This window comes from Morone saxatilis, unplaced genomic scaffold (assembly GCF_004916995.1).
Source record: "Morone saxatilis isolate NCDOM2014 unplaced genomic scaffold, NCSU_SB_2.0 Contig14, whole genome shotgun sequence".
NCBI classification, from domain to species: domain Eukaryota; kingdom Metazoa; phylum Chordata; class Actinopteri; family Moronidae; genus Morone; species Morone saxatilis.
In genome coordinates, this window is record NW_023339696.1 from 19543510 (window position 1) to 19569428 (window position 25919).

Sequence of the window (25919 nt, forward strand, 5' to 3'; positions counted from 1 at the left end):
ACTCACTTCTGTTTTAACCTCCCACGGACAGTTATAATGATTTTATTTTTTTAAATGATTTTATACTTTGCTTTCCAAGGAGATGTGACTCAGGGGTCACCTTAAAATTACATTTGTCACGACACCCTAATTTTGGCTTTGATACCAAAACTAAGTGTAATATGTAAAAATTTGATGCGGATATTGTTTTGAAATATCTGTTGATTCTTTGTGTTTTTCTTCGCCGTCCCAGTAAGCCAAATAGTTCCATATGTTGCTGCTGGCACCAGTTTGAACAACCACCGTAGGTGCACTTGGCTTTAGTTAAAGATTTGGTGCATGATTTGACACTTAGTTTGACGTGGTTGAAATTTGCGGTGACTGCTGAAGTTTACTGTCATGACCCACATTGCGGCTGGTTTTCTTCCCGTTCTTTCTTCTTTTTCTTTCAATCATTTCAGTCTGTGTGCCATTACATACATTTACAGCCTCTGGACGGGACACTGACATTTTATATTTAATGTTTTCTAAGATAAAGTATCAGATTTTTGATAACATAACTGTAAGTATTATAAAAGTTAAACATTTTTGCTATAAAGTTAAAGTCAATCCTCACCCATATGTAAAATTGTTATAAATTCTATTTAATTTTAATGAAATTATATTATTAAAAACATACATATTTATAATTATTTTTGCATTGCGCTAATGTTGCATGCTTCTGTTGGTCTTCCTTGCAGGAGCCACTGATGCAGCCCCCACTTCCACCCCTTCCTCCAATTTTGTCAACGGAGCCACCAGTAAGAATCTGCCGGCCGTGCAGACGGTGGCCCCCATGCCTGAAGACACAGTAGAAAACATGAGGTACAACAGAGCCCTCTCTGTTCACCTAGGCTTGTATTTCCTGTGTTAGTGAACTCACTTCATTCGAATTGTGTGACTAACGTATAAAATCTACTCATACGCAAAGTAGTGTGTGAAGCTTATCTTTCAAATAAGTGTTCCCTTTAAGGTGTTCTCTTATTTTTCTGCTGCTAGATTTATTTTACTTCATCATAAATTTAATTTAATTTAATTTAATTAATGAATTAGCTATTTGGTAAATTCAGATGTTTTCTCTACATAGTCAAAACAAAATACTACAACGGTGGTGTATTTTTGTGCGAACAGTATGGCAAAATGTGGCCTAATTATGTGTGCACATTTGTGTATTTGTGTGTATATCTTGCTGTGACCTTGACTCATCTTCTTCACTTGCTCTAATAGTTTGTGACAGAGGTCCTTAGTCCTGCTCTCCCACTGACTGCTGAGAGCCCAGTTCTTTCTCTCTCTCTCTCTGTCTCTCTCTATCTATCTGGCGCTTTGCTTCATTCCTCTCGGCCCCTGTACTGATCTCATTCTTCCAAAACCCCTCGCTCAGTCTCTTTGTCTGTCTCTCGGAAAAAGGGTATCAGACGACGGATTAATATGGATATGAGGGGGAGGTAGAAAAAAAGAGTCAGTGCAACCGCAGTGAATTGTGGACATGAAGCGCAATGATCAGGGGTGTAACACTTTGAAGCAACTGCCGCTTGACTATTTAAGCCTTCAAAGTGTCGTCTGAATAGTATACCGCTCAAAATCCACGTATCTGGGTGTTACATATCATCCAAAATGGCCAACTACTGATATTTAATGACAAACATTATTGATTTCTTGTATACTAACTGCTATATCATGTAGGATGGAATTGGGACACTGTTAAAAAGGACAAAGGAGGGAGGTGTACAGGCAGATAGGTGTGGTTGGAGGGGTGGTGGTGGTGTTGGGTGGTGGGGGGTCAAGTGTGTCCACTAGAGGGCGACCTATGACACAATCAAATAGGCTTCTCCATGACTACAGACCTGACAGGCCTCTTCCGCTCTTGTTTTAGCGGCTGATGACAACACAGTCAGCTGGGGAAGGTGCAAAAAAATGGAAGAGCAGACCGACCAGTTGGCTCCTCGTGCAGTCAGACACAGCAGCAACTGGGGACTCTGCTGGGATTCATATGTCAGGACTGACAGGAGGACTGCTTGTCTCTCTCTCTCGCTCTCCAGCATCCAAACACGTGTAACCTTTCACATATGGCAACCAAGATGGATGGATTTTGGTATTATGCTGATGGAAATGAGTCAGTGTTTGATGGTTAATATTAACAGAACGTGATGGTTTGTATTTTTAAAACGAAGATTTGAGTTCTTACGTCCCCCCCCCTCTCTCTCCTCACTTTCCTGTCACTATTCAGCTGCTACTATCTAATAAAGGCAATAAAAGCCCAAAACATAATCTTTAAAAAACGAATGTAATTTGCGAGCACTGCTTTCGTCCAGGTGGCAGCATTCAGTTTCATTTGCAAGGACTCCTGCGTGCTCATGCATGGGTTGTATGGCATTTGCTTTGATTAGTCAAATGAACACAAGAGTAAATTATTTCCTGTTCCTGTTAGTGAATCAGGCATCGGAGACGTTACAGATTGTGGTTGGCACCTTAACCCCCTAAGCCACCAGGACACCCCATAAACCAAGACAACTGCACACTGAGTGTAATTTTTAAATATTAACAGGTTTAAATTTCTGTATCACAATTCAATCCACCAGTTTAGAGCCGATGCCTCAAAATGGGACCAACTCAGCCTGCCAGACTCCTCAAACTGTGACAGAGAAATTAAGCCTTTTATTTATTTTTTTGCTCAAATTAAGATGCACATGAAGGCACTTTTCAATATTCGCTGATCAGTTCTTTAATAGAGCGTTGAGGTGATGTACGATATGGTAAAAAAAACCTTATATTGTGATTATTTTGGCAGATATTGTAATACAATACAATAAATTTTTTGGGGCCTGTACCAAACAAACATATTTTCTCAAATCAGGAGATCAGGATTTGTTGGCAAGGACATCTTTTCAGAGCTGCAGCATTCATTATAACACTGTTTGTCACATATTTTATATTAAAAAAAAAACAGCAGTTTCTGTGGTTTGGGTATTGCACTTGACCATATTGTGATTTGCTAATATTCTGATTAATGTCGTATTCACCAGGAAATGGTGGTTGTAAGTCATTGGTAAATAAATTACATTAAGTGGACCACTAAAAGAGCCACTGCAGAGTCTAATTAACGGCAGCCAAGCATTAACTCGGCTGTTTGTTCTTGTTAACGGCCTGAATATAATTGTTGATTTCAGGGTATTACAGAGAAATGGAAATTAATGCTGTATGATTAATATTAAGCTCGGTACATATGCTCCATGTACCTATAAAGTGTTGAAGAGAAATGTTGCATCAATTTGAAATAATTTGATGATAAATATCTTTTACTGCATTAGTTGACAAGGACCTGAAAGCCCATTAGTTTAAGTCTTTATGAGCGTAGACTGAGGTTAGTTCCAGGTCTTCGGGTCCTCTGAAGGACCCTCCTTTTATGGATCAAAATTCAGTTTATAATGGAGCAAGGGCGTAACCATAGCATAGACATTGAGGGGGTCCAAATGAGAACCCTTCAGCAGAATTTTTAAGCACATTTCCCACAATTTATTTGATATTTATGAAAATGTGCACATTTAGAACATAGTTTTGAAGACTATATTGACATTGGAATTCAGTTTTAAAGGTATAGTCTGTGAGATAGTGGATGCCTTTCCACATTTAGTTCTGGTTGCTTACTGTTAACTGACTTTAAACACACCAACCAATTACAGTTTTCCAGTTGTACCGAATAGGATGGCCTCCAATGGGGAAAAATTACATCGTTGCTAGTGGGTTTTTGTAGAAATAAAGTCGATAAGGGAGTCTGGGAAAGCCACCACAGTGGCGCCACTGAACGACGGTACCGGGCGCCACCAAGTCGGGGGAGTCACTCACACACGTTAGAAAATTAAAGATGAATAGAAAATAACAAGAGACAGCGCTCCACGGCAGACATGTTACCCAGTTTACACAGCAGCAGCAGCAGCAGACAATCTTTGCACACCTGAAGATGGAGCATGTTTTCGTTGAACTCGAACACACACAAACAAGCAACCAGTACAAACACGTAGGCTGCAACCACACACACACAGACACACACACACACACACACACACACGCTCAAGCACACAAACACAAACCCATCCAAACATCCTCTCCTTCGTCTCTCCATCCCACTGTGCCTGCTCACGGAGGGAGAATCAGTGGCCTGGTTGCCATGGAAACCGGGCTCAGTGTACCAGCCAGCTCCACCGTTGGCTGATTGTGGCTCCTGTGTATTTGTGTGTGCAGTGAGTGAGTGTGCACTTGCGTAGGTGTGTGTGAGACTGTAAAGCCTATACAGGGCTCTGCTTTGAGTTGTTCGAGGGGAGGCTAAAATAGGCTGCATGTACAAAAACCTATAGGGCGCCTGCATGCTTCTTCTGCTGCGATTAAAGCCGCTTTTTTAAAAATCTTAACATGGTTTCAGGATTGCATTCATGTGTGTAAATACTTCACACATTAAACGGCTGGGTTACTAAATCAATTTTTGGATTTTGTGCAGCATTTCAGCTGTTTAAAATCCCTGCTCCTTCCGCTGCTAGCCTCGATGCTCAATGCTGAGCAGTAGCACGAGACAGGGGAGGAAACTCTCTGGAAACGTTCCATCATTCTTACTACAGGTAATGAGTTCCTTATACAGTGTGAGTGGTTATGAACCTGCAGGCCCTGGCGCACGTGGTCCTCCAAGCCAGAGTTAATGAAGGACAAGGCAGTGGGAAGGGTGATGTGTGTAGGCGAGGATGCTGCTAACCTTTAGAAACCACAGGAGAGTTCAGCTCCCTGTGTTCACCAACAGCGATGGGATTTTCTTTTTTTTTTTCTGAAGCAACACCAGTACTGAACAGGTAAATGTCATTCAGCACAGGGCAAATCATTTCCTCTCACAAATCAAGAGGTCAGACGGAAAAAGGGAGGGGGCTCATTTAGCTGTCACACAGTGTGGCTTTTGAGAAATGTCATGTCCAGACAGGACTGCTGCGCGGTTCGCGAGCATGTGATGCCTTAACTCCGCCTCCTAAACATCCCGAGGGGAAGAAGTGTTCCTGTCTGACACGGAGAGCCTCTTTCATTCATTCTATGCTGGAAAATGATGGTGGTGCTGGACTCCATCTGACAGAGCCAATCGGTGGATCTCATCTACGGACAGGGGCGAAGTCAGGGTCAGAGGGGAGTAGTGTGGGGAGAGGTCTAACACCTGGGAACTAATCTGTTGATGTCTTTCAACTGTGTGTAGCTGTAGTCACAGGGGTTTTACTATCTATTATCAAAGCCATTTCAGTGTGTGAGATACAGTCCAGTAAGTGGGCTATCTGTGACAAACACACAGGTGAAGAGAGAGTGATATGAAAATAAAGGGTTTGAGCTTTTTCAGCCACTATGGGTAAAAGTACTACGAGATGGCAGATGAACTAGGATGAAAACTGATGTGGTAATATCAGTTTGCTAACAGTGAGGTAAATGTAGTGAGATCAGTTTTCCTCCTCGTAGATGCCAGTTTTAAAGATTATACCTGTTCCTTCAGCCTCCTGTGTGCTCCGAGCTTTCAGAAGTGATCTCAGTCACGTTACTTTAATTTTATATATCCCAGACTCTCTCAGACAGAAATTCTTGCAGGGGATTTTACTGTCGGCACTACTAATAATGCAAATTATGCTTTAAAATAAGAGTTGACTCTCCACAAACCATCTTTAGAAGATTAAAATCTAATTAAAGAGATCTTATTCTTGTTGGAATGACAGAATATTCAAGGATTTATTAATTAAGGATTAGGAAAACTTGTTTGTAGCTCATAAAAGTACAAGTTTGTGAGTGTTTAACGTATCAATCACATAGAGGTTTGCAACAAAATGAGCTGCATTGTGTTGTGCATGTGAGACTGCAAAGTAGGCCTGCAACTAGAGATACAATAATGAACCGATTAATCAAGATGAATCTGCAACTATTCAGTCGCTCCAGTCGTTTGGAAAAACTGTTTGGAGGGTAAATATGAGACGTTTTGCACAGGAAACTACAATCCTTGGTAAATTCTGGACAAAATCGCAAGATAAATAAGATAATTATTAATTTTTTAATCACAAATTACAAAGATTTGCAGGTTCCAGTTGTCAAATGTAAAAGTTTGTGCTTTTCTTTGTCATAAATAATAATAGTGTTTTGGTTTTTAATTATTGGCCAAATGAAACAAGCTATAAAAGTAACACTTTCTGACATTTTATAGACCAATTAATGAAGAAAATAACTAGCTGTCTGATAATTATATTTATGATTAAATGATTACTTGTTTAGTCCAAGAAACAAACATATAGATGTCCAAAACACAATATGTTACATTTACTTAGATTACTTTTTTTCCACTGAAGCAGTAACTTCCCGCAATTTGAGGAGCTGGAGATAGCAAATGTTTGACATTTTTGCTCGATAAATGACTCTTTTTTATTCATCTGTTATCAAAATGTACTACAAAGATTTTCTTTACTTAATGTGGGTAAGTTGTAAAAGTTGAATGTGAGAGGAAAAAAAAAGCTACAAGGGGATAAAACTGAATTCCCAGCATTTAAAGTCCGCACTTTGACTCCATTAAACTTTCATATGATTCTTCATTAAAGAAAATGAGAGGGAAGTTGAGACTGCGTCTGGCACCTGGATTAAGCGCTCTGCAGGACGGATTAAGTGTGAAATGTTACCTGTCGGACAAAGCTGTTGGAGGTGGTGTCAGAGGACGTGCTTCCATCCGAGCGCTTAAATCGGCTCTTCCTCTTGGCGTACTTTCCCTGAGAACAGAGAGGTCGGAGGGCAGGGAGGGGAAGAGGAGGATTTGGAAGGACAGAGAAAAGAAAGACAAGTTTAATTGCATTGCTTCATATTAACTTAACTTGACATATTTTGCAGAAAACCTTGTTTCCGGGGAGCATGACAGCCATTAACATTTGACATAGCGTTTGTAAAAGCTTCTGAATATGATCAGGCAGTCAGATAGAGCCAGAGATAAAGCAGCAAGACTCCCAGACTGGAGAGGAAGTCAAACAGCGTCTGCCAACAGCCTTCATTACTTGTCATTTTTCATGTTCTGATGCAAACTGGGACCTTGTAATCTGATTGGCGGACCCCTGGCAAATGGCCTATCCGGGTTGGGCAGAGGCCACACATTGCATTACGAGCCCACCCTGCCCACGTCGCCATGGTTACGCAATGCCGTCTAATCGCATTTGTTGGCAATCAGGAGACTGTTGTTCTTCCAGCGTGACAAAAGAGAACTGCTGGTTAAGATAAAGCTTAGAAATAAACAAGGAAGATTAATATACCGAAAGTGTACGTGTTACCACCATTACAGAGCACAGTTAGTATGTCTGTAACCCGACACACACACCTGAGTGTTTGTGCTCCTGGTATGTGTTAACCTCAGGGGGTATAGCTCAGTGGTAGAGCATTTGACTGCAGATCAAGAGGTCTCTGGTTCAAATCCGGATGCCCCCTGATTTTTCTGTCATCTCGTGTTTAAGTTGATGAAGTTATAAACAGCACGGATCTATTGACTGTGTTCCTTTATCGTGTTGTACCACAGATCACCTTTACTTAACATGACTGCTGACCTTATTCAGAAAACATAATATTTTAGATACTAAGTGTCTTTTCTTCCTTTATCCAGACAGCCACAGTTGTCTTTAAAGGTCCACTGTGTAACATTTAGTAGGATCTATTGGTAGAATTTAAATATAATATTCATAGCTATGTTTTTTTTTAGTTTATTAACACCTTAAAATAAGAATCTTTCATATTTACAGATGCAAGAATTGTTTGTCAAACCAAAAAGTAAAGTGTTCAATTTACAGCGATATGAATCAGAGAAGAAGAGCAGAGATATTGACACTGTCAGCGATGATTTTCTGTCAATCGATTAACTGTAGCCTGAGTTTTCTTTCATCTCAGAACAGTCTGCAAATCAACTGCAACTTGAAACTTGACGGAGACACTGTAGCTACTCTGAAACAGCAAACACTGTGTTACCACTATATATTATAGCTGTGTGGTAATGCAGTCAACTGTTTTAAAGAGTCTGCTGGTGTCATGCGCTGGTTGGAAACTCAAATATCAAAGATGTGAGAGTCAGCTGCTAGACAGAAATCCAGTTAATAAAAAAATACCTACAGTAAAAACACTTTTCCACTGGCCATCAACCATGTAATAATAATGCAGTCGAATGACGTCACCTTTGACACAAGCTACTGTCCCCGGCTCTCTCAATACCAGTCACATTATTAAATCTACAGCATAAACCAATGTGTTTTTCTGCGTCATTAATTAATAAAAAATGATCTAAAACAAATATAACCACATATATTAGATTGTGCATGAAATAATGGAATTATACATGACCTTTCTTTGTTTTGATATCGTCATTATTCATTGGCCATCAGTCGCTCTGCTCTCCTATATCAGTCGACCACTGTTATTTTCTGTTTAATTCATCAATAACCTACAGTAGCCTGTACCGGTGCTGGTTTTGAAATCTCAGCTGTCTCCCACACATGAACACAACACACTTGCACCTCCTTCTATCTCGATCTGCTGAATTACCACACACTGATAAAGTATTGTAACTTCATAGAACACTGAGAAGGGCTGGATATCAAATCTCAACACCATTTGAACCATTTGACTTGCTGAGATGAATTCAAAACCAAGTATGTGTCAAGTATTGAAGATTGTTAGTGAAAGTCTAGTTGAATTTTAAGTTTTTACTCGTGACTGAAGACATTTTCCAACTTCACTTTTCTAATTTTATACTATTTCATTGGGCACGACTGAGAAGTTTTAGAGAAACATGTTTACACCCCTCAGGCTAAGATGATAAAAATAAAGTATTATTATCTGTAACGACACTCAGCTCACTGTATCACCATCGATATTGAACATTTTGAAATGATACTCAGCCCTAATACTGACATGGAGTATTTAAAACCCTAAAATAACTAAGGCTACAGAAGGATTTTTAACATGTTCAGCTGTAAAGTTAAATATTCAGTATGTTAAACTACATTCATCCTCAACGGTTAACACACACGTATTGTACACAGCTATGCAAACACTGAACGTCACCTATCGGCTGCTTAAAACGTGTTCAAATGTGTGTTCTTGGATCAGCAGGAGAGAGCCAGTGACAGGTTAACTACCCACGACGGTGATCCCTCCTCCACTCACTATTTTGTTATCACTGTCACATCACGTACATGGCACGCCGTGGCCCTCGGCTGAATGACGCCGTCCTGCCTGCCTTTAAACAAACACAACCTGTTACACCAACTGGTGCGAACATAAAAAACACACAGCGGATGAAAAGCTTTCCAGTGTTAACAGATAAAAGGAGGACAAAACACACTTGTGTTATACGCTCCTCTGCAAAAGCTCAGGAATTTGTTTGATTTAATTTTCAACCTCCTGCGGCGCTAAAATAATATATCTAGGCCTCGTGTGCTACGCTTGATTTACTGCTGCTGATGAACACACAGCAGGATGTTCCACAGCAAACTAACTGTGATACACCCAACAACAATGGGTTACCGGCTTTTAATGTTTAAATTGAGCTGATGATACATGAAGCATCACTGCCGGCAAATGTTTCCTCCTACACCGACTGAAAAAGTTGTCCAAGAATAATGACTTTTTTAGAAAATGCCATGTGCTCTGATGACTGTGTTTGAGATAATACTGCTTGTTTTTGTGTCACTGAAGAGTAAACATTCCAAACTTCTGATGATGTTTAAGAAAAATAATCCGACTTTTTGCCACATTTACAGGGTTTATGGTAACATTTCCAGTCACATATATCAGGATATACTATTTATATCGGGGGCTTCAAACTGCCAAATGACAAATTAGGTCAAAAATATAATATCCTGAAAGATTATCATTTGTTGTTAAATTTAACCTACACTTTTCATATACAATTAGTTTCAACAACAACCCCTGATTTGGACAAAGACATCTGATCACTGACTTAATGATCGTACTCAATAACCGTTTTGATTCCACATCCATTACACTCAGATTTCTATATGCAAATTGTATAGACAGTTCAAGGTTTGCTTGGGACAGCAGGAAGAGGTGGAGTCTGTCACGTGTCTGTATGCACATTAAAACAGCTAAAAGACCAGTGTGTTGCAGATTACAACCCCTTGTCTCGCCCCCCAGCTCCAAAGGTGCAGTAGAAACTACGCCGAAAAAGGCAAAAGGTCCTATCTAGAGCCAGTGTTTGGTTTGACTGCTCTGGGCTGCTGTAGATTCAAGAGTAGAAGAGGACCCACTGCAGATAAAACCTTCTCATTCTAAAGTAACAAAAACACAACAATTCTTCTTTTGTGTGAATATTACAATTTCATTTCTGCCAGTAGATCCTCCTAAACGTTACACACTGGACCTTCATTCCTCCTGTTCATACGGGCCATTAGGAGAAGTGATTGGGGACAAAATCCACAGTCCTCGTTTTGGGCCAAAACTTATTGAACCATTTATCCGAAGCTGAAATGAGGCTGAGCAGTTATCAAGAGGGAATCTTGAAGAGTTACAGCATATTTGGTGCTAAAAACCTATTTTTGTTGGCAGCTCAACAGGTAAACACTGTCCAGTGGGAAAACAAAGAGGAATAACTTCGCGTGACCAACTCATATAAGCATCAGATGAACTTGTGAATATCTATTTTTGCACAAAATGATTTTGTCCTTAATTTTATATATTAAAAGTGAATCAGGAAGGGATCTTTTAATGGCCTGTATGAACCGGAGGAATGATTTTAGCAATGTCTTTATGGGCATTTCACTATTGTTTTAAGACAGCGTTACTCGCATTAACGTGCTTTGCTTTATCCTGATACAAATCTCATGGTAATACAAATGGAGTCTCACTCACCATCTTAATTGCTAAGATCTGAATGTGCAACACGACCAGGCAATCAGAGAGGTTGTAAACGAATCCCCAGTTCATCTATACAGTCTAAACCAAATTATCTGGAAGTGAAAACAAACACACCCCAAACAGAGATATTACCCACAGCAGTATAAAATGAAGGATGTTAGGTTAAGGAACCAGGAAGTAGCTCTGCAGGAACCTAAATGTTGACAATGGATAGTTAAAGTCATCATTTTCATTTGCAGATAAGTGACTTAGATAACATGATTGCACTGTGGATGCTTGCCCTGCTGGAGACCGAGAGTTGCCGTGCCACCAGATATCAACTGAGCTGGCAGATAAAATGTCACCGTAACACACAAACAAAGCTAAGTTACTAAAATAAGACGCTCTGTGTGTGAGGCTCATTCACAATTACATTTAACATGATGTGTGTGTGTGTGTGTGTGCGTAGAGAGAGGGGGGGTCTTGACGATCGGAGACACGATGGGGCGAGTTCCTGTCAGCAAAGGGCAGGGAAATGCCAGAGGAAGTAAGGAGGGCAGGCTTCCTGTTGGTAAACATCCTCCCAGATTAAGTGTATAATTAAAGAGGGTGTTGTGTGTGCACGGGGACGGGGGGGGCTTTAAACTGCAGGGAGGGAGCGTGGCGGGATGGTAGGTGGCGGTTGGAGGGGTGGCGGCGAGGGAGATCACGACTGTAAAATGTAATGTCAACCCAGAACCCTCCATACATTATTCTGCTCACAGATCTGCAATCTGATCAAGAGACACGATCTTTAATCTGAGCGAACCTCAGGAGCTGAATTCGGATCAGCTCTCGGGCCACACGGTTCATTTCTACTTCTGTGGTGCGTTCTGGGTACAAAAGGCCTCCTTCAGGATATTAGAAATGCTGTTTCCCCCCGGCTTGTTTTCACCACAGCGAGAGTTATAAATACAAGTAGCAGCGTGACCCTGCTGCAAGTCTGCATGAACTTTATATCTAATTGATCAGAGGTGGCACACACACACACACACACACACACACACACCATTCCCCCGCTGCCTGGCACAAGGAGGGGGGGTCCATCTGTTTCTCACCACAGCCTCGCAGCAGATAAAGATCTGATTTCTAAAAACAGGACAGGACGAGGTGAGATGGTGAGAGCAGGGATGGAGAGAGTGGGACAACGTGGATACTGAAGGAATCGGGAAAACTGAAGGGGGAAGAGAGGAGAGATGAGAAGGAGCTGGGAGGAGTGGGAGGAAGAGGAGAGAGCAGGACTTGGCATGGTTTAAAGCGTTGGTTGTCTGTGGTGATGTGTTATTCTTTTCTTTTTCTCCCTTTCTCCAGAGAGACAATGACTGAGCCCGGCGTGGGCGTGTTTGTTCTAGATATTTTCATCAATTTTTATTTTTTATTTTTCATCCATTTAAAAAACTGTTATGACTAAACGTGCCCACGACATCATGTCACTTCCTAGAAGAAGAAAAAAAAGAAAAGGCAGGGTCTATTTGGAGCCGTGAAAAAAAAGAGTGACACCATCAAAAGTTGAGAAGACAAAATTGTAAATTAGAGGTGGAAAATATAAAAAATCAATAAAATCACTTCACCAAGTTGAATTTTAGAGGATGGAGGATGAACATGGGAATTACTCTACAGTTCCTCATGTCAGGCTTTTTTTTTTAAATAACTTCTTTTTTCTGTTAATCCGAATAAAAATGTTAAAATCTCTCCTGCAGCTGCGCAGATCAGCATTAATTACGGACTAATTAAACAAAGGCGTGGTCTTTCTTAAGGACCCAATGATGAGCGGACAGCATTAAAAACAATCGTTACATCACATCCTACATACATATGGTTACACACATAGACAGACTGGAGGCTGATAAAGCGAAATCACCGGCTGCACACAGGCTGGGGATGAAATTATGAATCCAATAAACACAAAAACTAGATGCTATCATCCATTTTTCATCATCTTTGAATCATTAATTATCCAAGAATTCCGGCTTGAATCAGTGCAGCAGCATTTTAGACTCCCGAAGGCAAATTAGGCGACTTAATTGCCGAACAACCTGTTAATCCTCAGAAGTGAAACAGCCATCAAAAAGCCTCTTTAGTGTAAATTCACGCAGTAATTAAAATATTTCTGTCCTAATGTTCCTGTTTCTCTTGTTTCCTCTTACCTGTGTGTGTGGATGATGGTCGAACATGTCCATTTGGATCTCCTGGGTTGAGGTCGAAGGCGTCCTGGACATACTACTTTTCTGTACCATTGATTTAACTTTTTTTTAAATCTATTTTCAGTTTCGTGTGTTTATGAAGGTGTCGACAGACTCATCTTATTTTGTTTTTTTTTCCTTCTTCTTATTCTATTTTTTATATATATTTTGTTGTTCCAGGGAGGGTGAAGCCGCTGATGTATCTGAGCTGGCTGCTATTATAATGGCAACAGCTGCCTCCCTCCAGCCTATAGCGTTACAAACTGGCGCACCAGGCTTTTACACTAGAGTCAATACAACGGGATGACGCACAGACACATCCGATTAGTGCTGTCAAAATAAAGTCAGTTAAAAGGTAAACTAATGGTGTCACCAGGAGGGTATGATTCATTTTTACATATTTTAAGTCTCCCTGCCTCCTCACTAATGTTTTTCTATTTTTTTTTTTGTGCTTTTTTATACGTTTGTTTACTGGTTTATTAGTTAATAATTTTCCGCAGTTTGTTTGCAATCTTAAGTTCAAATGTGAATTGTGCAAAAAGCTGAGAAACTAATTAGTTTTTCATATACTTTAACACTGAAAACACAGTAGAATAAATAGGCTTATGTTTGCTAAATAGTCAGAAATAAAAACAGTATTAGAAATTGGGAAAGCTGTTGATTACATCTTAAAAAGACCTATATATAATATACAATATTATAATAGAAAACAATGTTATAATATAATATATATGATGTAATATAATGGTATAACATTAACACATGTATAAATACATATGTTCATACAATATGTTAGAAATGGAGAAAAGTAATAACATAATATATATAACATTTATACTTTACATACAATTTAGAGTCTGGAGTTTACCCAGTTATGTAGTTTGACATGTGGGAGAAACATGACATTAACTCTACTAACAATAACCGCCATTATATTCAACCCATGTTTATTTCATTACATAAATTTTGTCCAAAGTGGCCAATGTGACCTATGATCCTAATTTCCTATATATTTTTATTTTATAAATGTATATATAGAATTATTGCTTCTACTGGGCTACAATACCTAGTAATAATAATGATTATAGCAATATTAATGGAAATATTAGATGTCATAGTAGTGGTATTAAAAGTAAAATACTAAAGAGTAAAACTGTGGCTTGTATTATTATTTTATTATATTTGCACTACATTACTCCTGTGCTGCTGTGCCTGGCTTGAATTTCTCCAACAGGGGATCAATAAAGGAACATCTTATCTTCTCCTAATACAATAACTAATATAATAACACACATGCTTTTACTTTGAAGGCAGATTCCTCCCCCCTCCGGTGTGTTTGCGTCCTCCCCTGTCTGCCTTGACGTCGTTTCTCTCTCCTGTGTGCGCTCCACAGACTCCAGCTGGGAGTCGAGGTCCACGCCCCACTGAACAGACCCCACCTTCACTTATCGACTGATGAGAGAGAACAACAGCGGGTGATGGTGGATGCGGGTGTGGACAGACCTCCAGGCCGAGCCACTGGTCCCCCCCTCCCTCAGTGGGATCCAGGAGATCCAGAGGGGATGGGGCAGTTCAATTTCACAGTTAGTTTGTTGCAGCAGTAGGGAGGCTCAGGATAGTCTGTATGATATGAAGAGGAGGCTGATGTGGAGCATAGAAACCCCTCAAAACCAGCTCCAGGGACCCGGTTCTGTCCCTGATGTTGACCCAAAGGCAGGTGGGATTAAGGGGGGTGCAAGGCTTTACTAAGGCCCAGAAACATGATAGGAATTATAGGTATTTACAGTTTGAAGCCCCCTGGGTGAGTTAATGGAGGGGGTCCCAGATTTTAAAGCATTTGCTCTGGTGGATTAAGAGTGGGATTAATAATTAAGAATAAAATAAGATAATATTAAAGTTAAATATGAATGAAAACAGGACGTCTCTGTGCACACAAGCTTAAGTGTAATAGCTTAAAGTCGGTGAGTAAAAGGCAGAAAATACAACACAGAAAATGGTCAAATAAACTAAATAGAGTATAAATGAATCCTGATTTTACTCTTGTATTTATTGACAGGTGTTTAAATTTATAACTTGAACACAACATTAGTGTATTATCACGTTATAAAGCTGAAAGTAGGAACATTAGGATACGTCTTATATCTGAACGTAACGGTGGTGCTATAGTTTCCAGTACTTTAATATAAAGTGAGGTAGTTCGGTGCAATGGGTACCAACCATGAGATAAAGCTGAGGGGTCCTGAGAGGATTAATGGGACAGGAAAGAAGAAAAAACTAATTTCCAAGATACAAAATATTTAAATAAAACCATTGTTTAGAGGGGAAACGTCTCTGGTGGGAATAACAACTCATAGACATCTGAAGACACCAACAGCAAGAAGATTGGATATTTCTATAGAATATTCTTCATGCCAACGGGTCGGATTTGGTTAGATTCCCATTGAAACCAATGAAACAAGGTGGTGGAAACACTACCACTTTTGTCCACAAGAGGGCGCCACAATCAACAAAAAAAAAAAACATAAAGTTCCTCATTGCTTCTTCAACTACAGCACTTGAGTGAATGTACTTTGTTAGTTTCCACCACTGGAAGCTAGAAATCTTTGTGAAACAGATAAAAGAAAAGAGGTCACACATCATAGATGATATCGTATTGACTGATTAAGTAAACCAGAATAAACAAGGGGGGAGGTTCGTAGAAATGAACTCCCTCTGTGGAGGAATCTGTGTGTGTTCAGAGCCGGATCAAACGCCCACGAGATGCAGCTCACACTTCCAGGAAAGGTTGTTACCTCAGTAGGAGGAAGAGGCCTTGATGGTTATCCTCTTCAAAAGCAGAGATAAAAAGAAGCATGGTGTACTTTCTAAAATGATGATAGTTGCGTCTCATGAAGAGTGACTCTGTGTGACTCTCCCGCTCGACATCTTCCTCCAAGAAAATACATAATGTGCGAGCAGGAGGACACACAGTTTCTCGTTGTCCTCAGCTGGATCGTTTTTAAGGTAAATTTTCATGTGATTATACACTAATAAAAACATACATATGAATATAATATAATATATAAATCCTCCTAAATGTGTAAAAACTGGACCTTTAAGTAAAATTATAACATTAAAATGTGCTCAAAGAGTGCAGACTTAGTGGTGGCTGTGAAAAAACTGTGAAATAAATACAACAAAAATGACCTTATGATAAAGTATAATTCATTACCAAGCCTAGTTTAAACAGTTAATAATTCTTTAATACAAAACAATCTGTATAAGAAATGAAAGATTAACTGCAGAAGTAAATTAACACAAATGAATGAGTGAAATGTTTGAAATGAAGGGCTGAAAGATGGAAGTCTATCACCATAAAGTCTTATTAAAGGGACGTTGGTGCAGTTCAGCAGCATTATTATTAAGTACAGCAGCAGTGGATTCAGCAGTAATCGCACATTCACACTAATCTAACTAACTTTAACATTAATTCCAAATTGAAATAATTGGTTTTAGGGCACTTTTCTCAATAGTGTGAATCAGCTGTTGCATTGCAAATAAGCAATGTTAATTAATTCTGCCTGCACAGCAAAAACGTTAATGCTTGTCTAACATCAGTCTGCACAATCCTGGTTAACTATAAGACACTGAGGCATGTAAACACACTCATAGCTTCCTGATCATCTAATGAAATGAGTGAGATGTTGAGGAATAAAGACACCTGTGTACCATTTAAAAATCACAAATAACAATCAAAACTGATATAAGACTTTTAAAAGGGAGATGATGAGGAGGATGACTTCACTGCTCTGTGTAACCTGGGATGAAGAAAGTCACACACAAAGTGCCCGTTCACACAAAAAAGTCACAGTCAGTCAGATGGTAGATGTCCCAGTTAACTATTTTTAACAAGTGTCTTCATAAGTAACCACTCACCGAACCACTCACTGTAATTGCTTTTTATTTTTTAATAGAAGCCACTTGGAAGCTTATAAATGTGCATTTTTTTAATCACCCAAAAAGGGTTTTTTTTAACATTATTTTTTTACTTTTTCTGAAGCTGCAGACTTGTGACAGTTCATTTCACACTGTTAATTATTATGGGTGTCTTTCACGCCATTGTTCTGAATTTCACAGTGCATCACTCACAGATCAGACTGTATAAATATACTTTGGTTTTGTACAAAATCTTAGAAACTAAAACTTTTTTGTCAGAGATAGCAGAAAACATTTATGAGGAAAAGTACCCAGTGTCACTATTTTTTATCTTTATATGTGCTTTAAAGGGCTAGAGAATAGATTAAAAAAACATACATATATTGACAAATGACAAACCAAAAAACCATTTGCCATAACAGGAGATATAGTGAAGTATTTATTGTCATTTTCTAAAAAATGTAGCACCTTATATGTTTGCTATGAGGTAGAATAAAAGTCACCTTTTGTTTTTAGAATAATAGAAAACTGGCAATTATATTTAATAAGAAAGCAAATTACAAAAATAAATCATAAAAACCCTGTACTGTTGTCATTTTGTGAGTTTTATAAGACCTAATTACACTGTGGTATTTTAATTTGCCTTTTTATTTGTGTTTGTAAGGGAGGCTGAACTGAAGGGGTTTGAAGGCTCCACGTCGAGGATTGTGCACATAAACTGATTAAATCAAACATTTTATATCAGATTTAGAAAGCCTGGTCATCGGCGTACTAATTAAAGATATTAAAAAATAAAAAATATTCCTAAAAACGTTAAATTATCGTGTTAACAGTTTGGCAGGAGTCGCTGTGGTTTCAACACCGCCATCTTTTGTTACAACAGCAGAATGCAGCCAACGGTTACATCCCCCATAATGCACTGCAAAAACACCGGTCAGTACCATTATTTTACGAGGGGGAATGTCGGCGGTTTTAAGTTTTAAAATAAACTCAAGATTTCCTTTGTCTGTATCATTTTTCACCAGTTTGATCTTTACATACGCACATATTTTAGCACTGCGAGAGGTTATGGTGTCAAAAATGTCCGTTGTGGTCTGAGCTAACACTTAGCTCTCCCGTGTTCACAGATGGACTCTCCTCTATAATGGTAGCTCCCGGTCCGTCTCTCCAGCCTTCCTTTTCCTATTGAAGTAGCAGCCATGAGGTAGGATCGCCTTTCGATGGCACGATAAAAGTCAACATTTACCGGTTAAAATGTACATTTGTGACATCTACATCACTTCACAAAGCCCCTGGCGTGTCGTCTTTACACACACATACAGTTTATACGTCATTCCAAAAGCAAAAAGCCGTGTTTTTACGTGGTTTTGTGTCACACGATGTAGCAGACGGGGAGAGAGGCCTTGTTACCAACCCGGCTGTCTAGCAGCAACTTAAACCGCTGAAACTGTGTGAAAACACTTAAAACCCTCCATTAAACTTCCCTGTTTTTTCACATTAAGTCTAACACACCCGTAGAAGTAGATACTGATGGTTAAATAAGTGCTTAACGTGGGTTGTATGTGTCCTGCAGCATGCTCAGGCTCCAGAAGAGGCTGGCCTCCAGCGTCCTGCGCTGCGGCAAGAAGAAGGTCTGGCTGGATCCAAACGAGACCAACGAGATCGCCAACGCAAACTCCCGTAAGTTTGTGCAACAAGTCCTCCCGTAGTTTGTTAGTTGTCGTTACAGTCTCGCTATTTTACTGAGATAACGATGCGACAGCTCACGGTTGGCGTGTTATCAGTGTGTAAGGGTTGGTTTTGCTCCACAGTGAACTAAACGTGTCTTTTTTTTAATAGTGATGCTGAGAAAACGTTGATTTCTGGGTTTTAATACATTTAATTAAGTGATTTCTGGGTATAAACCCATTAGTGGTTATCTGATTAAGCAGATGTAGACACAACCCTACAGTCAGCAGTGTAAGTATGGGTGTTTATGGACATTATTTATGAACAATATAAGAATTTGTGGGCATTAAAGAGACATATTGTGCATTTTAACAGCAACATCTCACCACCGCTGGACAACATCAGGTTTTCTGATTGCTATGACACAGATTTAAGTTATCCTGGTGTGTAATGATGATGCTCGAGGTCTAAAAAGATGCAGATTTGAGATTTTATGCTACTGAAAAGCGTTAAATGGTGGTTTTCATTACAATCTTCCTGCCTGATAAACGCTACGTCTCTAATTTCTACCAGCTGACAGTTTTCTTTAAAATGATGCACTACAGATTGTGTAAAAGATCCCCTAGTATGCAACATAATGAGCAGGGAGATGTATCAGCATAATTTACTTATTGTAAAAATTAAATTACACTCTTGAAATTCATCTTTTCCTAATATCAAGGGATTGTGCAGCTGGTCATAACAGCTGTGTTGAATATAAATGATTAAATTTCATGTCTACATTTCCCCAGCGCTTTCTTCGTGCTCGCATATTGTTTTGGCTGATGAATCCGTGCGTCCCCCGTGGCTGACTTGTCTTGCGTCTCTCTCCAGGCCAGCAGATCCGTAAACTGGTGAAGGATGGTCTTATCATCCGTAAACCCGTTACGGTCCACTCCCGGGCCCGCTGCCGCAAGAACACGTTGGCACGCCGCAAGGGAAGACACATGGGAGTCGGTGAGTTGAAACTGTCGACGTTTGCAGGAAATGAAGTGACTGGACCTTCTGTTTTATTCTATTTGAATTAGTAAGTTTAGAACAGTTTAAATCGACCCACTAGTTGAATGAAGAAGCCAAATGAACAGTGTAAAGTTTTTAAGTATTTAGACATCTGACTACCTGGCCGATGGAGAACAATGTCTACAATGAAGCTGACATGCCTGCCTACTAATCTCCTTCCCCAGGTAAGAGAAAGGGTACAGCCAACGCCCGTATGCCTGAGAAGCTGTCCTGGATGCGCCGCATGAGGATCCTGCGTCGTCTGCTGCGTCGCTACAGGGAGTCAAAGAAGATTGACAGGCACATGTAGGTTCATCCTCACTGGTTGTTTCTGTGCATATTTTATTTAAAACACTGGAGATTATTATTTTCTAGGGTTTTAGACGGTGCTTAAAGTTTGTTTTTTTTATACGTAAGCTTATGTTTTTAATATTTCAGGTGATGTTTAACCTCAGTTTTTTAATACTGGGCTTATTTTATATGAACCAGACCTGGGAGTGCTTGCAAAACAAAGATCTCTTGCCTCTGAATTACAAGCAGTTTGTGTATTCTGGTATTATTTTAATGCTTTTTCCTCCTCCTCTGCCGTCCCCCAGGTACCACAGCCTCTACCTGAGGGCCAAGGGTAACGTGTTCAAGAATAAGCGCATCCTTATGGAGCACATCCACAAGCTGAAGGCAGACAAGGCTCGCAAGAAGCTCCTGGCGTAAGTCTCCAACCAATCTAGAGTTCTGTTTTTATTCAGGTTCATAGAAAGGCAGTGTGAGCCGTATTTATTCTGACAGTTTGAATTACAGTGTTATGTTGTGCTGCAGATAGTAGTGTTATTGTCAGTTGTCTTTAGGATTCCTCCGGTCCGCTAACATCGAATAGAACAATCCTAACCAGACATTTAAAACCAGTTCAGCTGTTGAAGTGTGTATGAAAAGTTGAAGATGGTGACACTGTGAACGCCTGTTAATGTCTCTTTCTGCCTCTTGTGCAGTGACCAGGCAGAGGCTCGTCGCTCCAAGACAAAGGAGGCCCGCAAGCGCAGAGAGGAGCGTCTCCAGGCCAAGAAGGAGGAGATCATCAAGACCTTGTCCAAGGAGGAGGAGACGACCAAGAAGTAATCTGGTTCTGTCAATCCTGCCTGACTCGGCCAGCGGTCAAGTGCTGACAATAAAAGTGTACATAAAGACACTGATGGTCTCCTGTACTTTCTTTCCTCGTGAAGCTAGTAGTCAAGCAGAGAGGGAATAATTAGTTTGTGGTAAAAAGCTAGACGGCTAAAACCTCTAATGATCATAAAATGACCTTGATGAATAGAATGTATTTTAAACACATTTCACTTCTTGCCCTCATGTTTTTTTCATTAGTTTGACATTCTCCAGTTGGCTGTAGTAAGTCCATGTTCATAATGATGAAAACGCTCTAGAAAATTGCCTAGCTAAAAGAATTAAGAATGAGCAACATGACATAATGTTTTGTCCCCCTGCCCAACATAAGTCCCATATTTACTCAGTTTTTAGTAATATCTGACTCTGTTACAGCTGATAAAAGCTCAGCTATGTCCACCAGCTACACACATGGACAAAATTGTTGGTACCCTCTCGTTAAAGAAAAAAACCCACAATGGTCACTGAAATAACTTTAAACTAACAAAAGAATCATTTTGAAAAACAAACTAATGAAACTGGCCTGGAGAAAAATGATGGTACTAGAAAAGATTGAAAATAATTTGAATTCTTTCTAATCTCCTCAGACAACTCTCTCCTTAGCTTTCTGTGGTCCATGTTCAGTGTGGTACACACCATGATACCAATCAGCACAGTGACTACGTTTCAATCTTTAAATAGACAAACAATGATGTTGATTACAGGACACACATTAGTTTAACATGTCCCTATGGTCATATTGTTTTCAATCTTTTCTAGAGGTAACATCATTTTTGTGCAGGCCAGTTTCATTAGTTGGTTTTTAAAATGATTCTGTTGATCCACAATTCAAAAGCAGTGTCTGATCTTCATTAGTTAATTTTTACAGAACATTTTTATTTATTACTTTTGTCAGTTTCAAGAGAAGTACTCAGATCTTGTACTTAAGTAAAAGTAGCAATACCACAGGGTGTTGTAACAGGTGTTACCTGTACAAGTAAAGGTAAGAGAGCGACACATCTCAGAATAATGTGTGATATTCTATATGTGTGATAAGTTATACTTTAATTATTCCACATACTGCTGGTCAATACAGCCTTATCTGAATGTATAATGGTCCATCACAATATATTTGTTAATTCAACTTTGTATTAATAATCAGAATATGCAAATTAACATATAAAAAACGTACAAGTACCTCAAAAGTAAATGTACTTCCACCACTGGTGATAGCTGCTTTAATGATAATTTTAACTCCGGTAGGGATATTTTACTTTGTACATTATCACAGCTTCACTGAAGAGCTTACAGCTAAGATTTAGTCCACATTTAACCTTCAGTACAATGTGTCAGTCAGCTCTCTGTTATTGTCACTCTGGAGTTAACATCTTGTACAGGAATAAGTACAAAAGAAACTCATGTTTACTGGAATTTCTCAGAGGAACATCATCTCCTCTGGCTACAAAGCGTACATGGAGTCCAGATAAGAGCCACTTATTTGGTTTTACACACTTTGAACAGTCTTTGGTAACTTTGACAAACGTCACTTAAAGTTTCTTTCTGCTGATGATGACTGTGAGAAGTAGCTGCTTATCTGACATTTGGTTACTTTATTTGTAACCGAAGGTGGATTTGGTTCGCTGTAAAAGATAATGCATTCCTCCTTGACAAAAACATTACAAACAACTCAGACAATAGACAAACATGATACATCATTAAAGATAAAGGATGCTCCTTTTCATTTTTTCTCATATGTGACTCAGAGCTGGCTGTTTTCACGACAGTGTGGACAAAATCACATCATATCTGATCTTTTCATCTCTGCTTCGAGTTTCTTTCATATGTGGTCTGAATCAGATACAGCTGTGATGTTTTTCTTTTGCAACGTGACCTCAGTGTGAACACTCTCCGTGAGACTTTTACGTCACTCTAGACAGACATTTGTCATGAGAGTCACTTCCGGATCGTGACCTGTTCACACTGGAACCTAATATGGGCCAAATTTAACAAATAATGTGACAAACAAATATCAGATCTGAGCAATAAATCAGAATTGAGCGCTGAGGCAGGGAGAGAACAATAAAAACCCAGTAAAATAAATAATCTTTAGAATAAATAAACCACCAAGATTCATTTTGGAAAACATACAGTGAGGGCAAAAAATAATCGCATTGGCATTTAGAATATTTTAAAAATGCCTTCTTTGAAGTAGACATTACTTTTTAAATACTGTATTTTATGATCCTTGTGTAAAAGTTCCTCTGATGTTTTAATGCATATGGAAAGATGTTTGTCAGTTGTCTCTTAAGCATCAGTATTTCTAGCGTGTTGTTTAATTTGTAATATTAAATTCAGTTTGAATGCCGTCTTCGTCTCATGACCCCCATCGAGGAACATGTTTAATCTAGTTTACCACTATCAGACCATACACATTGATCTTCAGACCTCTGATTTCAAGCCAGTTCTGATTAATGTTATTTCCTGCTCTCTGAAAGGAATTAAAATCCTTCTGTTAATGTTCTTTCTGGACACTGTGATGACCTCGAGTGACACAGCACAGCTTGAACTGGTGAAACAAATGAGTCCTCTGTTTCATTTTATTAACTGAAACGTCAAATCTGTGAATTATTTGAGGATATAGTAGACATACTGTGCAAGAAAGGTTTGTTGCCATCTAGTGGTTGTAGCTGGTATGAGAAACCCAATGTCCAAAAGTTAAGTAACAGCCAAGGATATCCTGAGTGTTATACTTTACATTTCTCTTTAAAAAGGTGTGATTTGTTCTTAAGGTCACTTTGGCCAATTCTATTTTATATCAATGGTGTCTTGTCCGGACCAGATTTCTAAAGTGATGATCTCATATTTCACTTTTATTATGCACACAAGTGTTAACCCTGCTCGGATTCTGAATCTGAAGGTTCACCCATTTTAAACTCGCTGTATTTTTGCTGCTGGTTGATGCATGTGACCTTCAAGATTAAAGAAAAACAACAACTTAAAAACTAGCAGTTTATCTAAGTGCAGACTCTGCTTTTCACATGCAATGCGGCTGAGCTTAATCTCACTTCCAACCACAGTTTGTGAAAAACGGATGCAGTGGAAGAGGGTGCAGGAAGTTTTTTGTCGCCTCGCGTGCGAACATGTTTGTTCTTGAAGAATGGAAATGATCTGTGCCTCTTAGAGTGCCAATAGACACACACCACTGTCAAAGCCAAAGCTGTAAAAAATGTGTTTCTATCTGCACATTGCACAGTCAACAATAATCCACTCTGTTCAAGGATTGATTTGTAATACGTTGGAATGGAGGGTCTCTCATGTCCATTACAGCCATGGCAGGATGTGTAAATTATGCATGTGACCCTCTAAGTGATTGTATGTGTGCTATATACCCAATATATCTTAGTGTGGTTTTTGCACAGTGTTTGTGTGTTTATGGGACCTGCAGGGTGGTAATAGTTCAAACAGGCACGAGGGCACCAGGCCTCATGCTAAGCACCAGTGGAATGCACTGGGATCAGCTGTTACTTAACCACATGACCCCATTACTGTCCCCCTCAGGCCCGCGTCTTCCATCACACCTCCCTGTGGAGCTGTTCTCCAAGTGAAGCGGAAGGTGAGGAACAATTTCAGGGTCCACAGCTGGAGGAAAGCCCACAAAATTATATCATCAGGTGACTTCGGAGGTCCCAGAGCTCATGATTAGACCTCCTGGAACCAGAAGCTTTGCAGTTGAGCCTCATCAGATGGGTTAATGAGAGGAAAATGGTGTTTAAAATGCACAACAGTGTTACATACTTTATAATTTCTGAAGATTTAAGGTGAACATATGGCGGTTGTAGAGGTCTTTTAGAAGAGGCGTAAAGAAGGTGAATGCAGGACAAAGATTATATATATAACTTCCTTACAGGAAATGTCTTTAGGTGTTGTCTTGTGGGTTTTGTGTGTGTTAACACGATAACATATTAAAATGAGACGTCTACGTGACTGGATCAACTGTCTTCACAAAGTGTTTGTGTTGTAATACCTTAAATCTTGCCCCTGAGAAATGACATAAGAATAAAGATTAAGAATACACATAAAGAATAACAATAGTTTTTAAATAATGCACGTGACTGTAATCAACTTTAGCTTGTAAAAACTGGTAAAATTATTTATTTTAAGCGAAACATTCAAGTTCAGATCAAAACTCTACTGACAAACAGCCCCCATATTATTGTCTTAAAAGACTAAGACTAACACAGAAACTAGTAAACTCACTTTGGAAACTACCTGAAACTAAACTCAACTGAAAACAAAACATAAAAGCATAAAATATGTAGGACTGCAGCTAACAATTATAGGAAGCCCTTTTGCCCCATTCTCTACAAGAGCCCTCTTGGCTGATGTTAAATGTATCAGGTTACTAATATCATTATTAATCAATCAATATAATGAGGGAAAGGTACACTAGTATCAACAATACATGTATTCTCAATAGGCGTACTCACAGCTTTTCGTTTGGAATCAGCTGTGGGGTGTTTCTGCAGGTTTGGGATTTTTGTGGTCAACATTGAACTCAGCAGCACCCTCAGTTATGCTTTAGCTCTCAGGTTATCATTTGCTATGTTTATGCAGTCTTATGTGTGCAGGAAGCCCAGTCAGGCGGAAAGATATGTTAAAGAGATAAGGTAAATTTATATTGATGTGAGTGAGTTCTGTTCATAGTTCGGAAATAGTTTGTATTTTTTACATTCTTGATGCTTTAGTTAGTACAGTCTTAAAGTGCACAAATCATCTGATGCTCTATTTCCAGACCGTGAGTTATTTCCTCCGCCTCTCTCCAGCTAAAAAAACAAAACAAAAACATCAACACACACTTTGGATCTTGTTGCATCATCTTTTTTATCTGGTCATTTACTCGCACACTCATGCTGAGAGAGCAAAGGAGCCAATGAACGTTGTTGTCTGCTGTGCTGATTCATATTGTATTTGCAGATGACAGATTTGTTTCAGTTCAGTGCGGTCGGTCGACGGCGGGCCATTGGAGTTTTTTTTTTTTTTTTT

The 25919-nt window shown here is 39.3% G+C and overlaps 1 protein-coding gene and 1 non-coding gene across 2 annotated transcripts; both read left to right on the top strand.

Moving 5' to 3' along the window:
- The first annotated feature begins 7410 nt into the window (after positions 1–7410).
- trnac-gca lies at positions 7411–7482 on the top strand. The gene has a single exon. It is a non-coding gene; the product is annotated as a tRNA-Cys (tRNA).
- A 10700-nt stretch (positions 7483–18182) lies between these two features.
- rpl19 (ribosomal protein L19) lies at positions 18183–20922 on the top strand. Its single transcript, XM_035655799.1, has 6 exons — positions 18183–18237; positions 18607–18713; positions 19575–19697; positions 19925–20045; positions 20336–20446; positions 20726–20922. The coding sequence occupies exons 1-6, from the start codon at positions 18233–18235 to the stop codon at positions 20850–20852; spliced, it is 594 nt and encodes a 197-aa protein (XP_035511692.1). The 5' UTR covers positions 18183–18232; the 3' UTR covers positions 20853–20922.
- The last annotated feature ends 4997 nt before the right edge of the window (positions 20923–25919 follow it).